Source organism: Amblyraja radiata, chromosome 4 (assembly GCF_010909765.2).
Source record: "Amblyraja radiata isolate CabotCenter1 chromosome 4, sAmbRad1.1.pri, whole genome shotgun sequence".
Taxonomy (NCBI): domain Eukaryota; kingdom Metazoa; phylum Chordata; class Chondrichthyes; order Rajiformes; family Rajidae; genus Amblyraja; species Amblyraja radiata.
In genome coordinates, this window is record NC_045959.1 from 111,503,769 (window position 1) to 111,522,037 (window position 18,269).

Sequence of the window (18,269 nt, forward strand, 5' to 3'; positions counted from 1 at the left end):
GTTAGATGTGGCCCTTGTGGCTAAAGGGATCAGGGGGTATGGAGAGAAGGCAGGTACAGGATACTGAGTTGGATGATCAGCTATGATCATATTGAATGGCAGTGCAGGCTCGAAGGACCGAATGGCCTACTCCTGCACATATTTTCTATGTTTCTATGTACTCTGTTCCCAGGATCTGTCAGATATGCAACAATGAAGGAACATATTTAAGCAATTTAACGAATTGTAATGACAAGAAAGGCATATAGAGGTTATTCTTTTCTGTTGGAGATGCTAATCTTAGACGTGTCAGCCGCATCTTCCTTATCTTACTCTTTCATTCAGCACTGCTAAAATTAGGACCTGCTCCATATCCATGAGATTTCTGTTCTTACTGTAAGTTGTATTTTCTCTTCTTTATTGTCAATCATTTGCAAATTAATTGTCGTTTCATTTTAAGCTGATGTTACTTGATGACAAGATACTTACATTCTAAGCAGATGCCAGGTGTTCTCTAACTCGTATCTATCATTTCAAATTTGTTCAAATTACACTTGGGGATGATTTTCTACATTAATGATGCTGTTTTAAGGCAAGTTTGTTCTGTTGTGAACAAACTTGTAAAATTAACTTAAGTTGCTTTGCAGTGAATAAACTTTTTCCTGACCACCTTGGCAGTCTCGGGTAGATGATTTCTATTGATATAGTGTAGATGGGATGAACCACAATCATTCTCTCTTCTCCCCTCTCCGGTCGGGCAGTAGATACATGGATGATCCAAGGAAATTGTCAAATTAATTGCAATATTGGCATGGTAATGGAAGATAGAAGGTGATGTGGAAGACTAGTTGTGTGATTGGAAGCCCGTAACCAACTCGTTTCCTTGGGATCCCAGGACCTTGCTATTTGACATACATATTAATGATCTGGATATGAAGATATGATTGGTTTGCGGATGTCATGGAAATTGATGTTATTTATAGTGTGGAGGACAGAACAATATTGATCAGCTGGTAGACAAAAATGCTGGAGAAACTCAGCGGGTGAGGCAGCATCTATGGAGCGAAGGAATAGCTGACGTTTCGGGTCGAGACCCTTCTTCAGACTGAAACAATATTGATCAGCTATTGATCAAGACCAACAGTTGGAGATGATGCATTTTGGGAGCTCAGAGTAGGATATACACTATGATATAGCCCTAAAAAAATATTGAGGAACAGAGTGCACAAGTCTAAAGGTGGCAGCATAAGTAAGTAACAAATCATTCAGGAAGTGGCTTTCATTAGCTGAGACATGGAATATAGGAGCATGAAAATCATTGTGCAACTTCATAAAACTTTGGTTTGGCTACATGTGGAATATGTGTGCTTCTGGTTGGAAGGATGTGAACACATTGGAGAGAGTGCAGAGGAAATTTATCAGACTTTTGCTTAACATGGTATTTTCAAGACATGATAATAAATTGATCAGGCTTAGTTTGTTATTCACAAATTAGTAGAGGGTAAAGGAGAATCTTACAAAGATACTGAATTATGGCATGGCTAAGGTGGATAAAGAGAATTTGAATGATTGCATTTACAGGAAAAAGAAAATGAGCACTGCCTCACCCGCTGAGTTTTTCCAGCATTTTTGTCTAACTTGAATCACTGATGCATGGATGACTATGGACTTGAGTGTTGGTAAATAGGATTAGTATGTATTGGTACTTGATGGTTGGCATGGACACGGATATGGTGGGATGAATAGCCAGTTTCTGTGTTGCATTACTTTGGTTCAGTTGTAACTGAATTGGCACAACTAGTTCTAGAGTGTCGAACTTCAGTTTTACAGCTGCTATTATTATTAACATTGGAACCAAGCACTTTGGATTGCTGAACTGCATTGGTGATCAATAATTATAATTTTTGCCTATGGGTATTACATTATATTGAGCAGAATGGAATGCAACGGAGATGCACTGAAGGATTAATATTCTAAGCCAATGATCACTTCCAATGAGAGGACCCTCAAGACTTAACGTTCTGAGTTGCAGTTGAAGCAATTGAAACAATTGAACAGCCCAAGTTATGCCAAAGACAACTAATGATAGAGATTTGTGGGAAGTATAATGTTTATCTTCATTCACACTGATCAAGAGTCATTCCGGCTTTTAATAAATGCTGGCCAAGCATTCACTTTTACTTGCCCCTTTTGACTTGTACAAATAGACATTGAATAGATGCTGCAGCTGGCCATGCTCGATCGTTCACATGCTTACGATATACAGCACACACAGTACACTCAGCCCTAGACCATGCTGGCAGCAATGGTCCACTCAAACTGCTTCCAACAGTTCCTCATCTAAATCTGGAAGTATTCCCTATATTCCCTTCTCCATTGTGTACATACTCAGTCTCCTCCTAAATACATCCACACTTCCACCCTTAACTACTCCCTACGTCCCACATAAGAGATTAGTATGCAAACTTGAAGCACACGGTATTAGGGGTTCAGTATTGATGTGGATAAAGAATGGCTGGCAGACAGGAAGCAAAGAGTAGGAGTAAACGGGTCCTTTTCAGAATGGCAGGCAGTGACTAGTGGGGTACCGCAAGGCTCGGTGCTGGGACCCCAGCTATTTACAATATATATTAATGATTTGGACGAGGGAATTGAATGCAACATCTCCAAGTTTGCGGATGACACGAAACTGGGGGGCAGTGTTAGCTGTGAGGAGGATGCTAGGAGGCTGCAAGGTGACTTGGATAGGTTGGGTGAGTGGGCAAATGCAGGCAGATGCAGTATAATGTGGATAAATGTGAGGTTATCCATTTGGTGGCTAAAACAGGAAAGTAGACTATTATCTGAATGGTGGCCGATTAGGAAAAGGGGAGTTGCAACGAGACCAGGGTGTCATGGTACACCAGTCATTGAAAGTAGGCACGCAGGTGCAGCAGGCAGTGAAGAAAGCGAATGGTATGTTAGCATTTATAGAAACAGGATTTGAGTATAGGAGCAGGGAGGTTCTACTGCAGTTGTACAGGGTCTTGGTGAGACCACACCTGGAATATTGCGTACAGTTTTGGTCTCCTAATCTGAGGAAAGACATTCTTGCCATAGAGGGAGTACAGAGAAGGTTCACCAGACTGATTACTGGGATGTCAGGACTTTCATGTGAAGAAAGACTGCATAGACTTGGCTTGTACTCGCTAGAATTTAGAAGATTGAGGGGGGATCTTATAGAAACTTACACATTTCTTAAGGGGTTGGACAGGCTAGATGCAGGAAGATTGTTCCCGATGTTGGGGAAGTCCAGAACAAGGGGTCACAGTTTAAGGATAAGGGGGAAGTCTTTTAGGACCGAGATGAGACAAACATTTTTCACACAGAAAGTGGTGAATCTCTGGAATTCTCTGCCACAGAAGGTAGTTGATGCCAGTTCATTGGCTATATTTAAGAAGGAGTTAGATGTGGCCCTTGTGGCTAAAGGGGATCAGGGGGTATGGGGAGAAGGCAGGTACAGGATACTGAGTTGGATGATCAGCCATGATCATATTGAATGGAGGTGCAGGCTCGAAGGGCCCAATGGCCTACTCCTGCACCTATTTTCTATGTTTCTATGTTTCCATGTATACCTTTGTATTTATAGAATACAGAATAGTATAGCACAGGAACAGGCACTTTGTTTGTGCCAGACAAGATGCCAAGTTAAACTAATCTCCTCTGCCTGTACGAGGGCCATCCCCTGCATATCCATGTACCCATCTTAAGCCTTTTAAATCCCAATATCACATCAGCCTCCAGGCTATCACACCTACCCCTGGCAGCACATTCCAGGCAAACACTACTCTCTGTGTGGGGGAAAAAAAAACTTTCTCAGCACATTTTCTTTAAACTTTGCTCATCTCAGTTTACGGTTACTTTGACATTTCCACCCTGCAAAATAGGAAATCTTCTCTGCACCTATTGCCAGTGCCTCTATTATTTTTTTTTAAAAAATAATTTGGCCACCAGAAATGCATTGAGTACTCTAAATGCAAAATAGGTTCTTAACTATTTTGGTATAATCAGCCTATTTTTCCCATTCTTATCCATCCTTACTAACCTCTGGAGAAGGTTTAAGTGATTAATGCTCCCTTTGTTTATCCCATCCAGATTCCAACTTTCACAGTAACAAGTTACTAATCTGTCCCCCATCCCACCACCACCACCATGATGTACAACCTTGCATTTAACTGTGTTGAAATGTATTTGTCAATTACTTGCTTATTCTGTAAATGTGCAAATTTATTAATGCGATCTTTGTAATTTCTTACAGTCCATCTCAGTACAATCTTCCTATTTCAATAATATTCACAATTTAGACGTTGTGCATTTAATTCTCAACTCTAAATCATTAAAATGTGAGCAGCTAAGATGTTATCACTGATCCTTGCAGAACATCACCAACCATTTCCTTCACTGATAACAGATAGACTTTACTCCCACCATTTGCCTTCTGTCCTGAAACCAGCTATCGAAATCCTTTTAAAACTCAAGATAAATTAGTGTTATTGTCTGCTCTCTGTTACTTCCATATTGAAGACTTTCCATTTTGAAATCCATGTGAACTATTCAAAAATGATGTTATACACTTGCTACATAGCCACTTATATAAGAACGGAGCAGCACTCATGTTAGGGTCGTTAAGGAGTAGACTCGTCACATTTCCGACCTTTGATAGTGTTTGGGCCTCAACGTCCTCTCTGCCCGTGAACAGGACTCTCTCCTCCAGCCTGTCACATTCAGAGAAGCTACCCCTCTGTTTCGATGTTTAGTTTAGTTTAATTTATTGTCACGTGTACTGAGGTACAGTGAAAAGCTTTTGTTGCGTGCTAACCAGTCAGCAGAAAGACAAAACATGATTACAATAGAGCCATTTACAGTGTATAGATCCACGTTAAGGATCGCATCGTAAGAGGGGATAGGGATAGAGATGGCATGTAGAAATATATTTGGAAGTATTCGAGGTATAGAGGCTTTGCTTCTGTGAGTAATATTATCAAGTATCAAGCTCACCTTGTTGTATCTGGTAAGTAAGTAAGTAAGTTTTATTTATATAGCACGTTTTAAGTCAACTCGCATTGACACCAAAGTGCTTTACATAAATTAAATAATAAGTTTCCATACAAACCATAGAAAAAGGTAAAAAAAATAAAGAAAATGGACACAACACATTATAGAGTTCAACACAAATGTCCCCCCCACAGCAGAATCAAAAATTTCCACTGTGAGGAAAGGCACCAGAAAGTTAAGTCCTCTTCCTCTGTGAAACACCCGTGGTCGGGGCCCATTTGTGGCCTTTCAGCCAGTCCGATAATTTTCATGGCCCTCTTGCCGAGAAGATGGAACTCCGGCGTCGGGTGAAACATTCCTCAGCGGCTTGGAAAGTCTGGAGCGGATGCCTCCTCCCCGGAGACCGGGGCACTCGTAGTCCTCAGCCCTCGCCGGTTGGAGCTCAGACCCCGGCGAACTCAATCCCAGGCTCCGCGGCGCTCCAATTCCAAATAAGGACATGTTTTTTTCCATCATTGCTCAATTATACAAGGAAAGATAGAAGAGGTATTGTTAAACTGCAGAGAGGGTGGTTTCTGGCACAGATTGAATAAGGGTAATATATATGATAGCACAAGTAAAATGGGGCATTTAGAAACTGATAATCCTTCTGTGTCTGTGTTAAATGTTGTGAATGTCAGGTCAATGGTTTATGTCCAAAAGGTCAGGCTGCACTAATGGAGAGATTGACTTTTTATATATTTCCAACCAGAAGGATGGCAGTTTCAAGAAGGCAGCTCACTTTCTTAATGGAAATTGGGGATTGGTCATATGTGCTGATCTTGCTGGCAATGTCTATGTCACAAAACAGAATAAATATGACAACATTCTAGACATAGAGCACTGTGCCAGGAGAGCTCATTATGAAGGTACACAAAAATGCTGGAGAAACTCAGCGGGTGCAGCAGCATCTATGGAGCGAAGGAAATAGGCAACGTTTCGAGCCAAAACCCTTCTTCAGACAGAGCTCATTATGAAAGTGGGTCTGATTCTCAAACTGCCTGGATAGAAAATAACACCGACCACAAATCTAGTATACTCACCTCTTCTACATAATAGTTGATGTGTTGAATTTATCATTGTAAATGACATCAAAATGGCAAACTTGCACTAAATTAGCATACAATTGTCCTTTAAAAAATTGAATCTAGTGCCACTGCATCTCATGTTTGGTAGCATCTGGATTGCATTTACAGGGGAAAAGGAAATATAAAGAAGTAGATTATGGGCGGCACGGTGGCACAACAGAAGAGTTGCTGTCTTACAGTGCCAGTAGACCCGGGTTAAATCCTGACTACGGGTGCTGTCTGTACGCCATTTGTACGTTCTCCCCATGGCCGTATGGGTTTTCTCCGAGATCTTCGGTTTCCTCTAAATTCCAAAGACGTGCCGGTTTGTAGTTTAATTGGCTTGGTATAAGTGTAAATTGGCCCTTGTGTATGTAGGATAGTGTTAATGTACAGGGATCGCTGGTCGGTGCGGACTCAGTGGCCCGTAGGGCCTATTTCCGCGCTGTATCTCTAAACTAAACTGAACTCAATTTGTGAGTGCCAGAGACGTGATGCCAATGAGGTTTGGTCATCTTTACTGTCCTACAGGTTGTTTAATTTCCAAATGGTTTATTCACCTTTCCATTATTATAAACCAAGGGTAGATCCAGAGCTTGGTTCATCGTGAGATGTTAACTCTGTTTCTCTCTGCACAGTTCCAGCCTGCAAAGTATTTCCAGCACATTCTGCCTATATTGCAGTTTCCTGCATCTGCAGTTCTTTTTCTATTCAATCATGGTTCTTCAAAAATAATCAATGTCCTTTAAATTTCCAGCAGGTTCTACGAGAAATAGAGACCATGAAGAAATGTCTGCGGGGTTTTCGGAATAGATTGGTGGATATCGAGCAGGACATCATTGAACAGCAGGCTTCAGTCTACAGTGTTTTAACTGAACAAGAGAGGTATGTGAAGGTTAACACAGAGAGGAATTATTAAGATGAAGATAACCAACTTTAATTTAGAGATACAGCATGGAAAGAGGCCCCTCGGCACACCGAGTTTGTACCGACAAGTGATCCCTGCACATTAACACTACCCTGCACACATTAGGGACAATTTACATTTATACCAATTAACCTACAAACCTGTACATCTTTGGAGTGTGGGAGGAAACCGAAGATCTCGGAGAAAACCCAAGCGGTCACACGGAGAACGTACAAACTCCGTACAGACAACACCTGTAGTCGGGATCGAACTTGGGTCTCTGTCGTTGTAAACGCGGTAAGGAAGCAACTCTACTGCTGTGCCACCATGCTGCCCTGGCAAAACATTTTACTATGGAGTAAGAAAAATAGTATTTGACAATAAGATGTAAATATCAGTAATGCCATTGTGTATGTGCTTATAAGCAAATGTAGAAAACCTTTCACCTACAAGATCTTCCTATTTCCTTATTGTGATTTCTAACTTCCTTGGTAATTCCTTTGATTGTAAGGAGGTGTATGGTGGGGCGGTGAGCAGGTGTATCATGGCGAGTGTGGGGAGGTGTGTGACTGCAAGTGGGCAGTTGTGTCGCCAGAAGTGTGGGTAAGTGTGGCACGGTCTGTGCAGACATGTGTGTAATAGGGATCATGAGCAGGTGTGTGACAGGGAGTGTGGGCAAGTGTTTGATGGGGTTGTGAGCAATTGTGTGACAGTGAGCATGAACCTGGTGCGTCACGAGGCGTGAGAGCAGGTGTGTGCTAAGGTGTGTGGTGGGTAGTGTGATCTGGTGTACCATGTGGTGTGGACCAGGTATGTCATGGGGAGCATGGGCAGGTGTATGATGGAGAGGTCAACAGGCATGTCGCAAGGAGTTTGGGAAACTGTATGGCTGAGAGGGCGAGAATGTGGGTGTACCAGCTGAAAGGGGTTCAGGAACAGGGTGTCGGTGCGGAGTGGGACTGAATACGGGAGAGTGGGGCATAGCTTCCTTCCAAATTCCCCTTCTAAATCTATCAATGTAATGCTCTTTTCTTTTCTTTAGGCCCTCCCTAAATAATTCTGCACCATTCACTTCAATCTTTCCCTGTGTGGTTACGAATACTTAATTCTCCTCGCTATTCTCAGTTCCTCATCCGATTGCCCGCTGATTGATATTGGTATTCAAAGAAGAGGAAGTACTGACACTTTTGATAAATATAAAAGTGGATAAGTCTCCAGGTCCGGACAGGATATTCCCTAGGACATTGAGGGAAGTTAGTGTAGAAATAGCAATATGACAGAAATATTTCAAATGTCATTAGAAACGGGAATAGTGCCGGAGGATTGGCGTACTGCGCATGTTGTTCCATTGTTTAGAAAGGGTTCTAAGAGTAAACCTAGCAATTATAGACTTGTTAGTTTGACGTCAGTGGTGGGCAAATTAATGGAAAGGATACTTAGAGATAATATATATAAGCATCTGGATAAACAGGGTCTGATTAGGAACAGTCAACATGGATTTGTGCCTGGAAGGTCATGTTTGACTAATCTTCTTGAATTTTTTGAAGAGGTTACTCGGGAAATTGATGAGGGTAAAGCAGTGGATGTTGTATATATGGACTTCAGTAAGGCCTTTGACAAGGTTCCTCACGGAAGGTTGGTTAAGAAGGTTCAATTGTTGGGTATTAATGATGGAGTAGCAAGATGGATTCAACAGTGGCTGAATGGGAGATGCCAGAGAGTAATGGTGGATGGCTGTTTGTCAGGTTGGAGGCCAGTAACTAGTGGGGTGCCACAGGGATCTGTGTTGGGTCCACTGTTGTTTGTCATATACATCAATGATCTGGATGATGGTGTGGTAAATTGGATTAGTAAGTATGCAGATGATACTAAGATAGGTGGGGTTGTGGATAATGAAGTAGATTTTCAAAATCTACAGAGAGATTTATGCCAGTTGGAAGAGTGGGCTGAAAGATGGCAGATGGAGTTTAATGCTGATAAGTGTGAGGTGCTACATCTTGGCAGGACAAATCAAAATAGGACGTACATGGTAAATGGTAGGGAATTGAAGAATGTAGGTGAACAGAGGGATCTGGGAATAACTGTGCACAGTTCCCTGAAAGTGGAATCTCATGTAGATAGGTTGGTAAAGAAAGCTTTTGGTGTGCTGGCCTTTATAAATCAGAGCATTGAGTATAGAAGTTGGGATGTAATGTTAAAATTGTACAAGGCATTGGTGAGGCCAATTCTGGAGTATGGTGTACAATTTTGGTCGCCTAATAATAGGAAGAATGTCAACAAAATAGAGAGAGTACAGAGGAGATTTACTAGAATGTTGCCTGGGTTTCAGCAACTAAGTTACAGAGAAAGGTTGAACAAGTTAGGGCTTTATTCTTTGGAGCGCAGAAGGTTAAGGGGGGACTTGATAGAGGTCTTTAAAATGATGAGAGGGATAGACAGAGTTGACGTGGATAAGCTTTTCCCACTGAGAGTAGGGAAGATTCAAACAAGGGGACATGACTTGAGAATTAAGGGACAGAAGTTTAGGGGTAACATGAGGGGGAACTTCTTTACTCAGAGAGTGGTGGCTGTGTGGAATGAGCTTTCAGTGAAGGTGGTGGAGGCAGGTTTGTTTTTATCATTTAAAAATAAATTGGATAGTTATATGGACGGGAAAGGAATGGAGGGTTATGGTCTGAGCGCAGGTATATGGGACTAGGGGAGAATACGTGTTCGGCACGGACTAGAAGGGTCGAGATGGCCTGTTTCCGTGCTGTAATTGTTGTATGGTTATATGGTAGTCCCTACTTATGCTGTTCCTCACAAACAGAAGCATCCTCTCTGTATCTATCCTGTCAAAACATTTCATAATGTTCATGAGCTTTTTACATGATTCAACTTTCTTCAGCCAGTTCATCCTCTCAACTCACATTTTTGATATCATCTTTGAATATCTCTGCAGCCTTGCCATTATCACCATATCCCCTTTTAGAATGTAATCACTAGATCTGCACACAGTTAAAAAAGACCAACAGCAATTTGAGTGAAGGTTGGAAATAACAAAGGAAAGTGGGAGCTGGGAGGGTCTGGCCTCAAATCTTATTTTCTCCAGTTAAAATCTAGAATATAATTCCCCATGATTATAACTATAACTTTCTCACAAGCACTTATTATTTCTTCTGGATTGGTATTTTTTAAAGTATATACATCTGGACGTTTATAGATATTCTTACTAATGAGGTATATTATTTACTGGGTTACCAAATCTAATCATAGCAAATCTAAATTGAATAATTTGCACTTAGTAATTTTCATCCTACCATCTACTGCCACAAACTCATGTGTTTTAAAGACTCAATTAATTAATTCATAATCTTTAAGTAAAATTTGTTATCCCCATACATTCATAGAAACATAGAACATAGAAATTAGGTGCAGGAGTAGGCCATTCGGCCCTTCGAGCCTGCACCGCCATTCAATATGATCATGGCTGATCATCCAACTCAGTATCCCGTACCTGCCTTCTCTCCATACCCTCTGATCCCCTTAGTCACAAGGGCCACATCTAACTCCCTCTTAAATATAGCCAATGAACTGGCCTCGACTACCCTCTGTGGCAGGGAGTTCCAGAGATTCACCACTCTCTGTGTGAAAATCCACCTGATCCATTGTCAACTCACTACTGTCTGAAGTTCATGTGCACTCTGAAGTGATCTAGTGATCTATTCATTGTCATTGATAGGAAATTAACGGATTAAATGAACTAGCAATTTTGAGAAAACTGCTGTACTCAATACATTGACCAACATATTCAATTAACAATTGTATTCTGACAGAGATGAAGTGAAACGACTGCAAACACTACGACGTGCAGTTCGTCAAGAGGTCACAGAAATAGAGGATCAGCTTGAGGATCAGGCTCGACAAGTTGGAGAAGCAATGAAAATGGTGAGTTTGATGTCGGGTGCAAGCATTGTGCCCTATGTTTATGTTCTTCTTCATGCTACTTCTTTGATCTATTAGTTTCCTAATGCATAAAATATAATTAAGCTTTGCAAATCGTCCAGATTCCCAGATGTAAATAATCCAAAATGTATGTTCTGCAGGCTGATATGTTGGCTTTTTACTGTTAATGACTCTCTCCAAGTTGAGTAGGAAGAAACTGCGATGCTGGTTTAAACCAAAGATAAACACAAAATGCTGGAATAACTCAGTGGGATAGGCAGCGTCTCTGGGAAAAAGAGTCTGAAGAAGGGTCTCGACACGAAACGTCACCATACCTTCTCACCACAGATGCTGCCTGTCCCGCTGAGTTACTCCAGCATTTTGTCTATCTTCTTTCCGAATTGAGATCTGTCATCATCGCTTTAATTTGTAAAAAACAACCTTGTCTTCCCTACAATCTGTCATCCCAACTTCAACTTCCCCTTTGCCATGGAGCAATGAACAGCAGATGTAGAAATATAAATGTTAAACATAGAATGCAGGGAGCAGTCGGCAGGTTCAGGCAGCATCAGTGGAGACGGGAACAATGCACAATTATTGTTAAGGATATTTTATTAAAGTGAGTGAGAAAACAGATATGTTAAATTGCAGAGACAGGAGGGATGGAGAGAACTGCGAGAAAATGTGTGACCAGGGTACAACAGATGTAAAATCTCCAAGTTTGCAGATGACACAAAGCTGGGGGGCAGTGTGAGCTGTGAGGAGGGGGCTATGAGGCTGCTGCGTGATTTAGATAGGTTGGGTGAGTGGGCAGATGCATGGCAGATGCAGTATAATGTGGATAAATGTGAGGTTATCCATTTTGGTGGCAAAAACAAGAAGGCAGATTATTATCTGAATGGTGTCAGATTAGGAAAATGGGAGGTGCAATGAGACCTGGGTGTCCTTGTACATCCGTCACTAAAAGTAAGCATGCAGGTACAGCAGGCAGCGAAGAAAGCAAATGGCATGTTGGCCTTCATAGCAAGAGGATTTGAGTATAGGAACAAAGAGGTCCTACTGCACTATTATAGGGCCCTAGTGAGACCACACCTGGAGTATTGTGTGCAGTTTTGCCCACTTAATTTGAGGAAAGACATTCTTACTATTGAGGGAGTGCAGCATAGGTTCACCAGGTTTATTCCCGGGATGGCGGGACTGACATATGATGAAAGAATGGATCGACTGGGCTTGTATTCACTGCAATTTAGAAGGATGAGAGGGATTCTTATAGAAATTGGACAGGCTAGATGCAGGAAAAATGTTCCCGATGTTGGGGGAGCCTAGAACCAGGAGTCACAGTTTAAGAATAAGGGGTAGGCCATTTAGGACTGAGAAGAGGAAAACCTTTTTCACCCAGAGAGATGTGAATTTGTGGAATTCTCTGCCACAGAAGGCAGTGGAGTCCAATTCACTGGATGTTTTCAAGGAGGAGTTAGACATACCTCTTAGGACTAACAGATTCAAGGGATATGGGGAGAAAGCAGGAACAGGGTACTGATTTTGGATGATCAGCCATGATCATATTGAAAGGCTGTGCTGGCTCGAGAGGCCGAATGGCCTATTCCTACATCTATTTTCTGTTTCTATGTTTCTAACTTAATGATGTCAAGGTAACAATTACTTTAAAACTAGCAGTTGGACACTGAGAATAGAAAGAAATTGAAATAAAAGGCTACAAAAATAAAATTTGATATAAGGAACTGCAGAGTTTGGTTTACAAAACAAAAGATACAAGTGTTGGAGTAACTCAGTGGGTCAGGAGAAAATGGATAGGTGACGTTTGGGGTCAGGACTCTTCTTCAGAGGGGGTGGTTACCTGAAATTGTTGAATGCAACATAAAGTCTGAGAGCTTCATGTTCCCAGATGGAGGGTGAGGTAGGTAAAGAGAAAAGGTCTTACAAAAAGTAAATTGGAATAAGGCAAAAGATTCAAAAGCAGGACCTCAAGGGTAGTGATCACTAGAACTAGGGGACATAGTTGCAGAATAAGGGGGGGCTCTTTTAAAACTGAGATGAGGAAGAACTTCTTCACCCAGAGGGTGGTTAATTTATGGAATTCACTGCCCCAGGGAGCAGTGGAAGCAGAAACGTTAAATATATTTAAGTCTAAAATAGATGTTTTTTTAGCTGCCAAGGGGATAAGGGGCTACGGGGAGAGGGCAGGGATATGGACCTAGGTATGGTTAGTATAGTAGACCTGAGTGATCTCCTGGACAAGTGTCGATCGCCTGGTTTGGGGTCGGAGAGGAATTTCCCGGATTTTTTTCCCGAATTGGACCTGGGTTTTTATCCGTTTTTTTGCCTCCCCCAGGAGATCACGCGGTTCTTGGGGTGGAGAGGGGTGATAGCGGTATAAAGGGGAGGGTAGTGTCTTGTGTTCTGTGTCTTGTGTCTACTGTTTGTGGGTAAGTGTGTCTGTTTAGTGTTCAGCCATGAGCGAATGGCGGTGCGGGCTCGACGGACCTGGTGGTCTACTCTCGCACCTACTTTCTATGTTTCTATGTTTCCTGGTGCAACGTGGAACAGAAGACTGAAGGGATATGGTGAATGCGCACAGACTTTTAATCCAGAGTGGGAAGCTAAGGATGAAATTGGAAAAATCCCCTGGCAGTCATCTTTGTATCATCGCTAGCCATCAGTGAGGTTACAGAAGACTGTAAAGCGGCTAATGTTGTGTCTCTATTTCAGAAAGGCTGTGTGGAAAAATCTGGGAGCTACAGGCCAATGAGCCTAATATCAGTAGTGTATATGTTATTAGAAGGGATTATGAGAAACAGGATCTATGAACATTTGGGAAGGCAAGAACTGACCAGGGATAGTCAATAATAGTCAATAAGGGGACATTAGAATTTCCCCTGAATAAGGGGATTAATAAAGTATTTATCTATCTATCTATCTATCTATCTATCTAATGGCTTTGTAAATGGGAATTTGTGTCTCAAAAATGTGAGTTTTTGGAAGAGATGACCAAGAAGATTAGATGAGCAGTGCAGGAGATGTTGCTTACATGGACTTTAGCAATGTCTTTAGTGCAAGGTACAACATGCTAGGTTGGTCTAAAAGCTTAGATCACATGGGATCCAGGGTAGGCTAGCCGAATTATTACAAAATTGACTTGAAAATAGGAGATAGGGTGGTGGAGGCTGGTAATGAAAGGTGTGCAACAGGAATTGGTGCTGGGTCAACTGTTCGTTATTTATATTATAGAATTGGATGTGAATGTAGTTGGCATGATATGTATGTTTGTGGATGATATTAAAATTCATGGTATAGTGGCAGTGAAAAAGGTTATTTGAGATTAAAATGGCAGCTTATAAGTGTAAAAGATAGATGAAATTCACTTTGCATTCCTAAATATTATTCAATTATCTGTAGCTATTCAGAGTTTGTAAGGTGTAATTTTTTCATATTACTTTGTCTCCCTATTGAATTTCTGAAAATGTTGGACATTTTTAATTGTTCAATTCCTTTGCTATCATTTCTGACTTTGAGAATTTGAGGTAAGCATTGATACTATGATTTGAAGTGTTAAAATTATGCTGAACCTGCATCTGTAACTCTTTCAGCAGTTGCTGAGTTTGCTGGACGAACAGTCTTCTCTGTGCTCGTACGTGGAAATGATGAAGCAAACAAGGGATTTTGGATCACATAGCCAGCATCGTCCTTCATCCATCTGCATGGCACCTATGCCAGCAGCAGTCAGCATCTCACAGGAGCTGGAATCAAATGCGGGAAGGAGTATTTCAATCCATTCTACGTTACCACAATGTCCTATCAATTCACCAGTAACTTCAGCCTCAATTAAAACTGATACTGAAGTCTGTTCAGAAGCTGCCAAAGGTACAGATTTATCCGAAAAAAAGCAAGACCGTCAAGCAGAAACATTGGATTTTAAAAACATCCTAAAACATGTAAGAAATCTCAACAACTTACATTAATTTACTTGATTACAACACATTCTTCAGTCATAGCTTTATACAGCGTGGAAACAAACCCTTTGACCCATCTCGTCCATGCTGACCAAGATGTCTTTCTGAGCTAGTCCCATTGACATATGTTTGACCATGTCCTTTTAAATATTTTCTATGCCTAACACTAAAGTGGGTGGTATTGTCGAGGGTGAAGAAGGTTGCCAAAAATTGCAGCAGGTTCTTGATTGGATGGGCCGGTGGGCTGAGGATTGGTTGATGGAATTTAATACGGAGAAGTGTGAGGTGTTGCATTTTGGGAAGACTAACATGGGCAGGAACAACAGAGTGAATGGTCGAGCTCTGGAACGTGTTGTAGAGTGGAGGGATCTGTGAGTGCAGGTACATAGTTCGTTGAAAGAGGAAGAAAGATCCCAAGGGGGGGTAAAGGGGCGACCATGGCTGACAAGGGACGTCAGGGACAGTATAAAATAAAAGAGAAGAAGTACAATGTGGCAAAGATGAGTGGGAAGCAAGAGGACTGGGTAATGTTTAAAGAACAACAGAAGAAAACTAAAAAGGCAATACGGGGAGAAAAGATGAGGTACGAAGGTAAGCTAGCCAAAATTATAAAGGAGGATAGTAAAAGCTTCTTTAGGTATGTGAAGAGGAAAAAATTAGTTAAGATCAAAGTTGGTCCCTTGAAGACTGAAAAAGGTGAATTTATTCTGGGGAACTAGGAAATGGCAGAAGAATTGAACAGGTACTTTGGATCCGTCTTCACTAAGGAGGACACAAACAATCTTCCTGATGTTTGAAGAGGCCAGGGTATCTGGGGTGGCGGAGGAACTGAAGGAAATCCACATTAGGAAGGAAATGGTGTTGGCTAGACTGACCGGACTGAAGGCTGATAAATCCCCAGGGCCTGATGGCTGCATCCCACGGTACTTAAGGAAGTGGCTCTAGAAATTGTGGACGCACTGGTGTTCATTTTCCAACGTTCTATAGATTCAGGATCAGTTCCTGTGGATTGGAGGGTACCCAATGTTATCCCACTTTTTAAGAAAGGCGGGAGAGAGAAAACAGGGAATTAGAGACCAGTTAGCCTGACATTGGTGGTGGGGAAGATGCTGGAGTCAATCGTAAAAGATGAAATAGCGGCACATTTGGATAGCAGGAACAGGATCGGTCTGAGTCAGCGTGGATTTACGAAGGGGAAATCATATTTGATTAATCTTCTGGAATTTTTTGAGGATGTACTAGGAAAATGGACAAGGGAGAGCCAGTGAATGCAGTGTATCTGAATTTTCAGAAAGCATTTGATAAGGTCCCACATAGGAGATTAGTGGACAAAATTAGGGCAAATTGGGGGTAGAGTGCTGACATGGATAGAAAATTGGTTGGCAGACAGGAAACAAAGAGTAGGGATTAACAGGTCCAACTAACAAAGAATGGCAGGCGGTGACAAGTGGATTAGCAAGGCTCGGTGCTGAGACCTCAGCTATTTACAATATATATCAAAGATTTAGATGAAGGGATTCAAAGTAACATTAGCAAATTTGCAGACGACACAAAGCTGGGTGGCCGTGTGAACTGTGAGGTGGACGCGATGAGGATGCAAAGTACTTGGACAGGTTGGGTGAGTGGGCAGATGCATGGCAGATGACGTTTAATGTGGATAAATGTGAGGTTATCCACTTTGCTAGCAAAACAGGAAGGCAGATTATTATCTAAATGGTGTCAAGTGGGGAAAAGGGGAAGTACACGTGATCTGGGGTTCCTTGTTCATCAGTCAATTAAAGTAAGCATGTAGGTACAGCAGGCATTGAAGAAAGCGAATGGCATGTTGGCCTTTATAACAAGAGGATTTGAGTATAGGAGCAAAGAGGTTCTTCTGCAGTTGTATAGGGCCCTAGTGAGACCACACCTGGAGTATTGTGTGCAGTTTCCTTAATTCACGGAAGAACATTCTTGCTGTTGAGGGAGTACAGCGTAGGTTTACAAGGTTCATTCCCGGGATGGTGGCACTATCATATGCTGAGACAATGGAGTGGACTGGCTTATATACTCTGGAGTTTAGAAGGATGAGAGGGAATCTTATTGAAACATAAGATTATTAAGGGTTTGGATACGTCAGAGGCAGGAAACATGTTCCCGGTGTTGGGGGAGTCCAGAACCAGGTGCCACAGTTTAAGAATAAGGGGTGAGCCATTTAGACGGAGATGAGGAAACAATTTTTCTCACAGAGAGTTGGTAGTCTGTGGAATTCTCTGCCTCAGAGGACTCTTAAAGATAGCAGAGTCAGGAGATGTGGGGAGAATGCAGGAACGGGGTACTGATTGGGGATGATCAGTCATGATCACATTGAGCAGTGGTGCTGGCTTCAAGGGCCGAAAGGTCTACTCTTGCACCTTTTGTCTATTGAAAGTGGCACAACAGGTAAGTAGGGTGGTCAGAAATGCTTTTGGCACATTGGACTTCATCAGTCAGAGTATTGAGTTTAGAAGTTGGGATATCATGTTGCGGTTACATGGGATGTTGGTGTGGCCACATTTGAAGTATTGTGCTCAGTTCTGGGCATCTTGTTGTGGGAGAGATGTCAGGCTGGAAAGGGTGAAGACAAGGCTGTTGCCAGGACTCGGGACGGGGGCCTAAACTATAGATGGGGTTGAGCAGGTTAGGACTCTATCCCTTGGAGTGCAGAAGGATGAGGAGTGATCTCCTGGAGATGCACAAGTTCGTGAGAGGAATAGATTGGGTGGATGCACCAGATTGGGGGAATCAAGAAGCAGAGGACATGGACTTGATGTGAGGGGTGAAGGATTTGATAGAAAACTAAGGGGTAGTATGAAACGAGCTGCCGGAGTAGCTAGTTGAGGCATGTACTGTTGCAACATTTAAACATCTGTATAGGTACATGGATGGGACAGGTTTAGAGGGATATGGGCCAAATGCAGGTGGGACTGGTATAGATGGGACACGGTGGTCGGAGTAGGAATGTTTTTTAAATGTTGCAATTGTGTCTGCCTTGTGTTTCATATACACACTGCCCTCTGTATGAAAATGGTAGTCTCGGGATCCTTTAAATCTTTTGTCTCTCACCTTAAATCTATGCGCTCTAGCTTTAGGTGCCCCTCCCCTGGAAAAAGATCAAGACCATTCATCTTATCTATGTTTTTCATACTTCTGCACACCTCAACCTCTTCAGGGGGAAAAAAGCCTCCCCTCTATCCATCTTCTCCTTAGAACTCATGCCTTCTTTTCCTGGTAACATTTCTTCCTTGTGAATGTTTTTCATATCCTTTCTAGCTGAAGGTCATCCTTCCTATAGCTGCACTACCAGAAGTTCATACAATACTCTAAGTGTGG

General features: G+C 42.0%; 1 protein-coding gene across 1 annotated transcript in view; it reads left to right on the forward strand.

Annotated features, from left to right (window-relative positions):
* itprid1 (ITPR interacting domain containing 1) overlaps window positions 1-18,269 on the forward strand; it is a 73,401-nt gene that overhangs the window by 46,638 nt on the left and 8,494 nt on the right. The window contains exons 11-13 of the mRNA XM_033020263.1: window positions 6,877-7,004; window positions 10,842-10,953; window positions 14,559-14,903. Of these exons, the coding sequence (XP_032876154.1) occupies window positions 6,877-7,004; window positions 10,842-10,953; window positions 14,559-14,903 (585 nt within the window). The remainder of the gene's footprint in view (window positions 1-6,876; window positions 7,005-10,841; window positions 10,954-14,558; window positions 14,904-18,269) is intronic.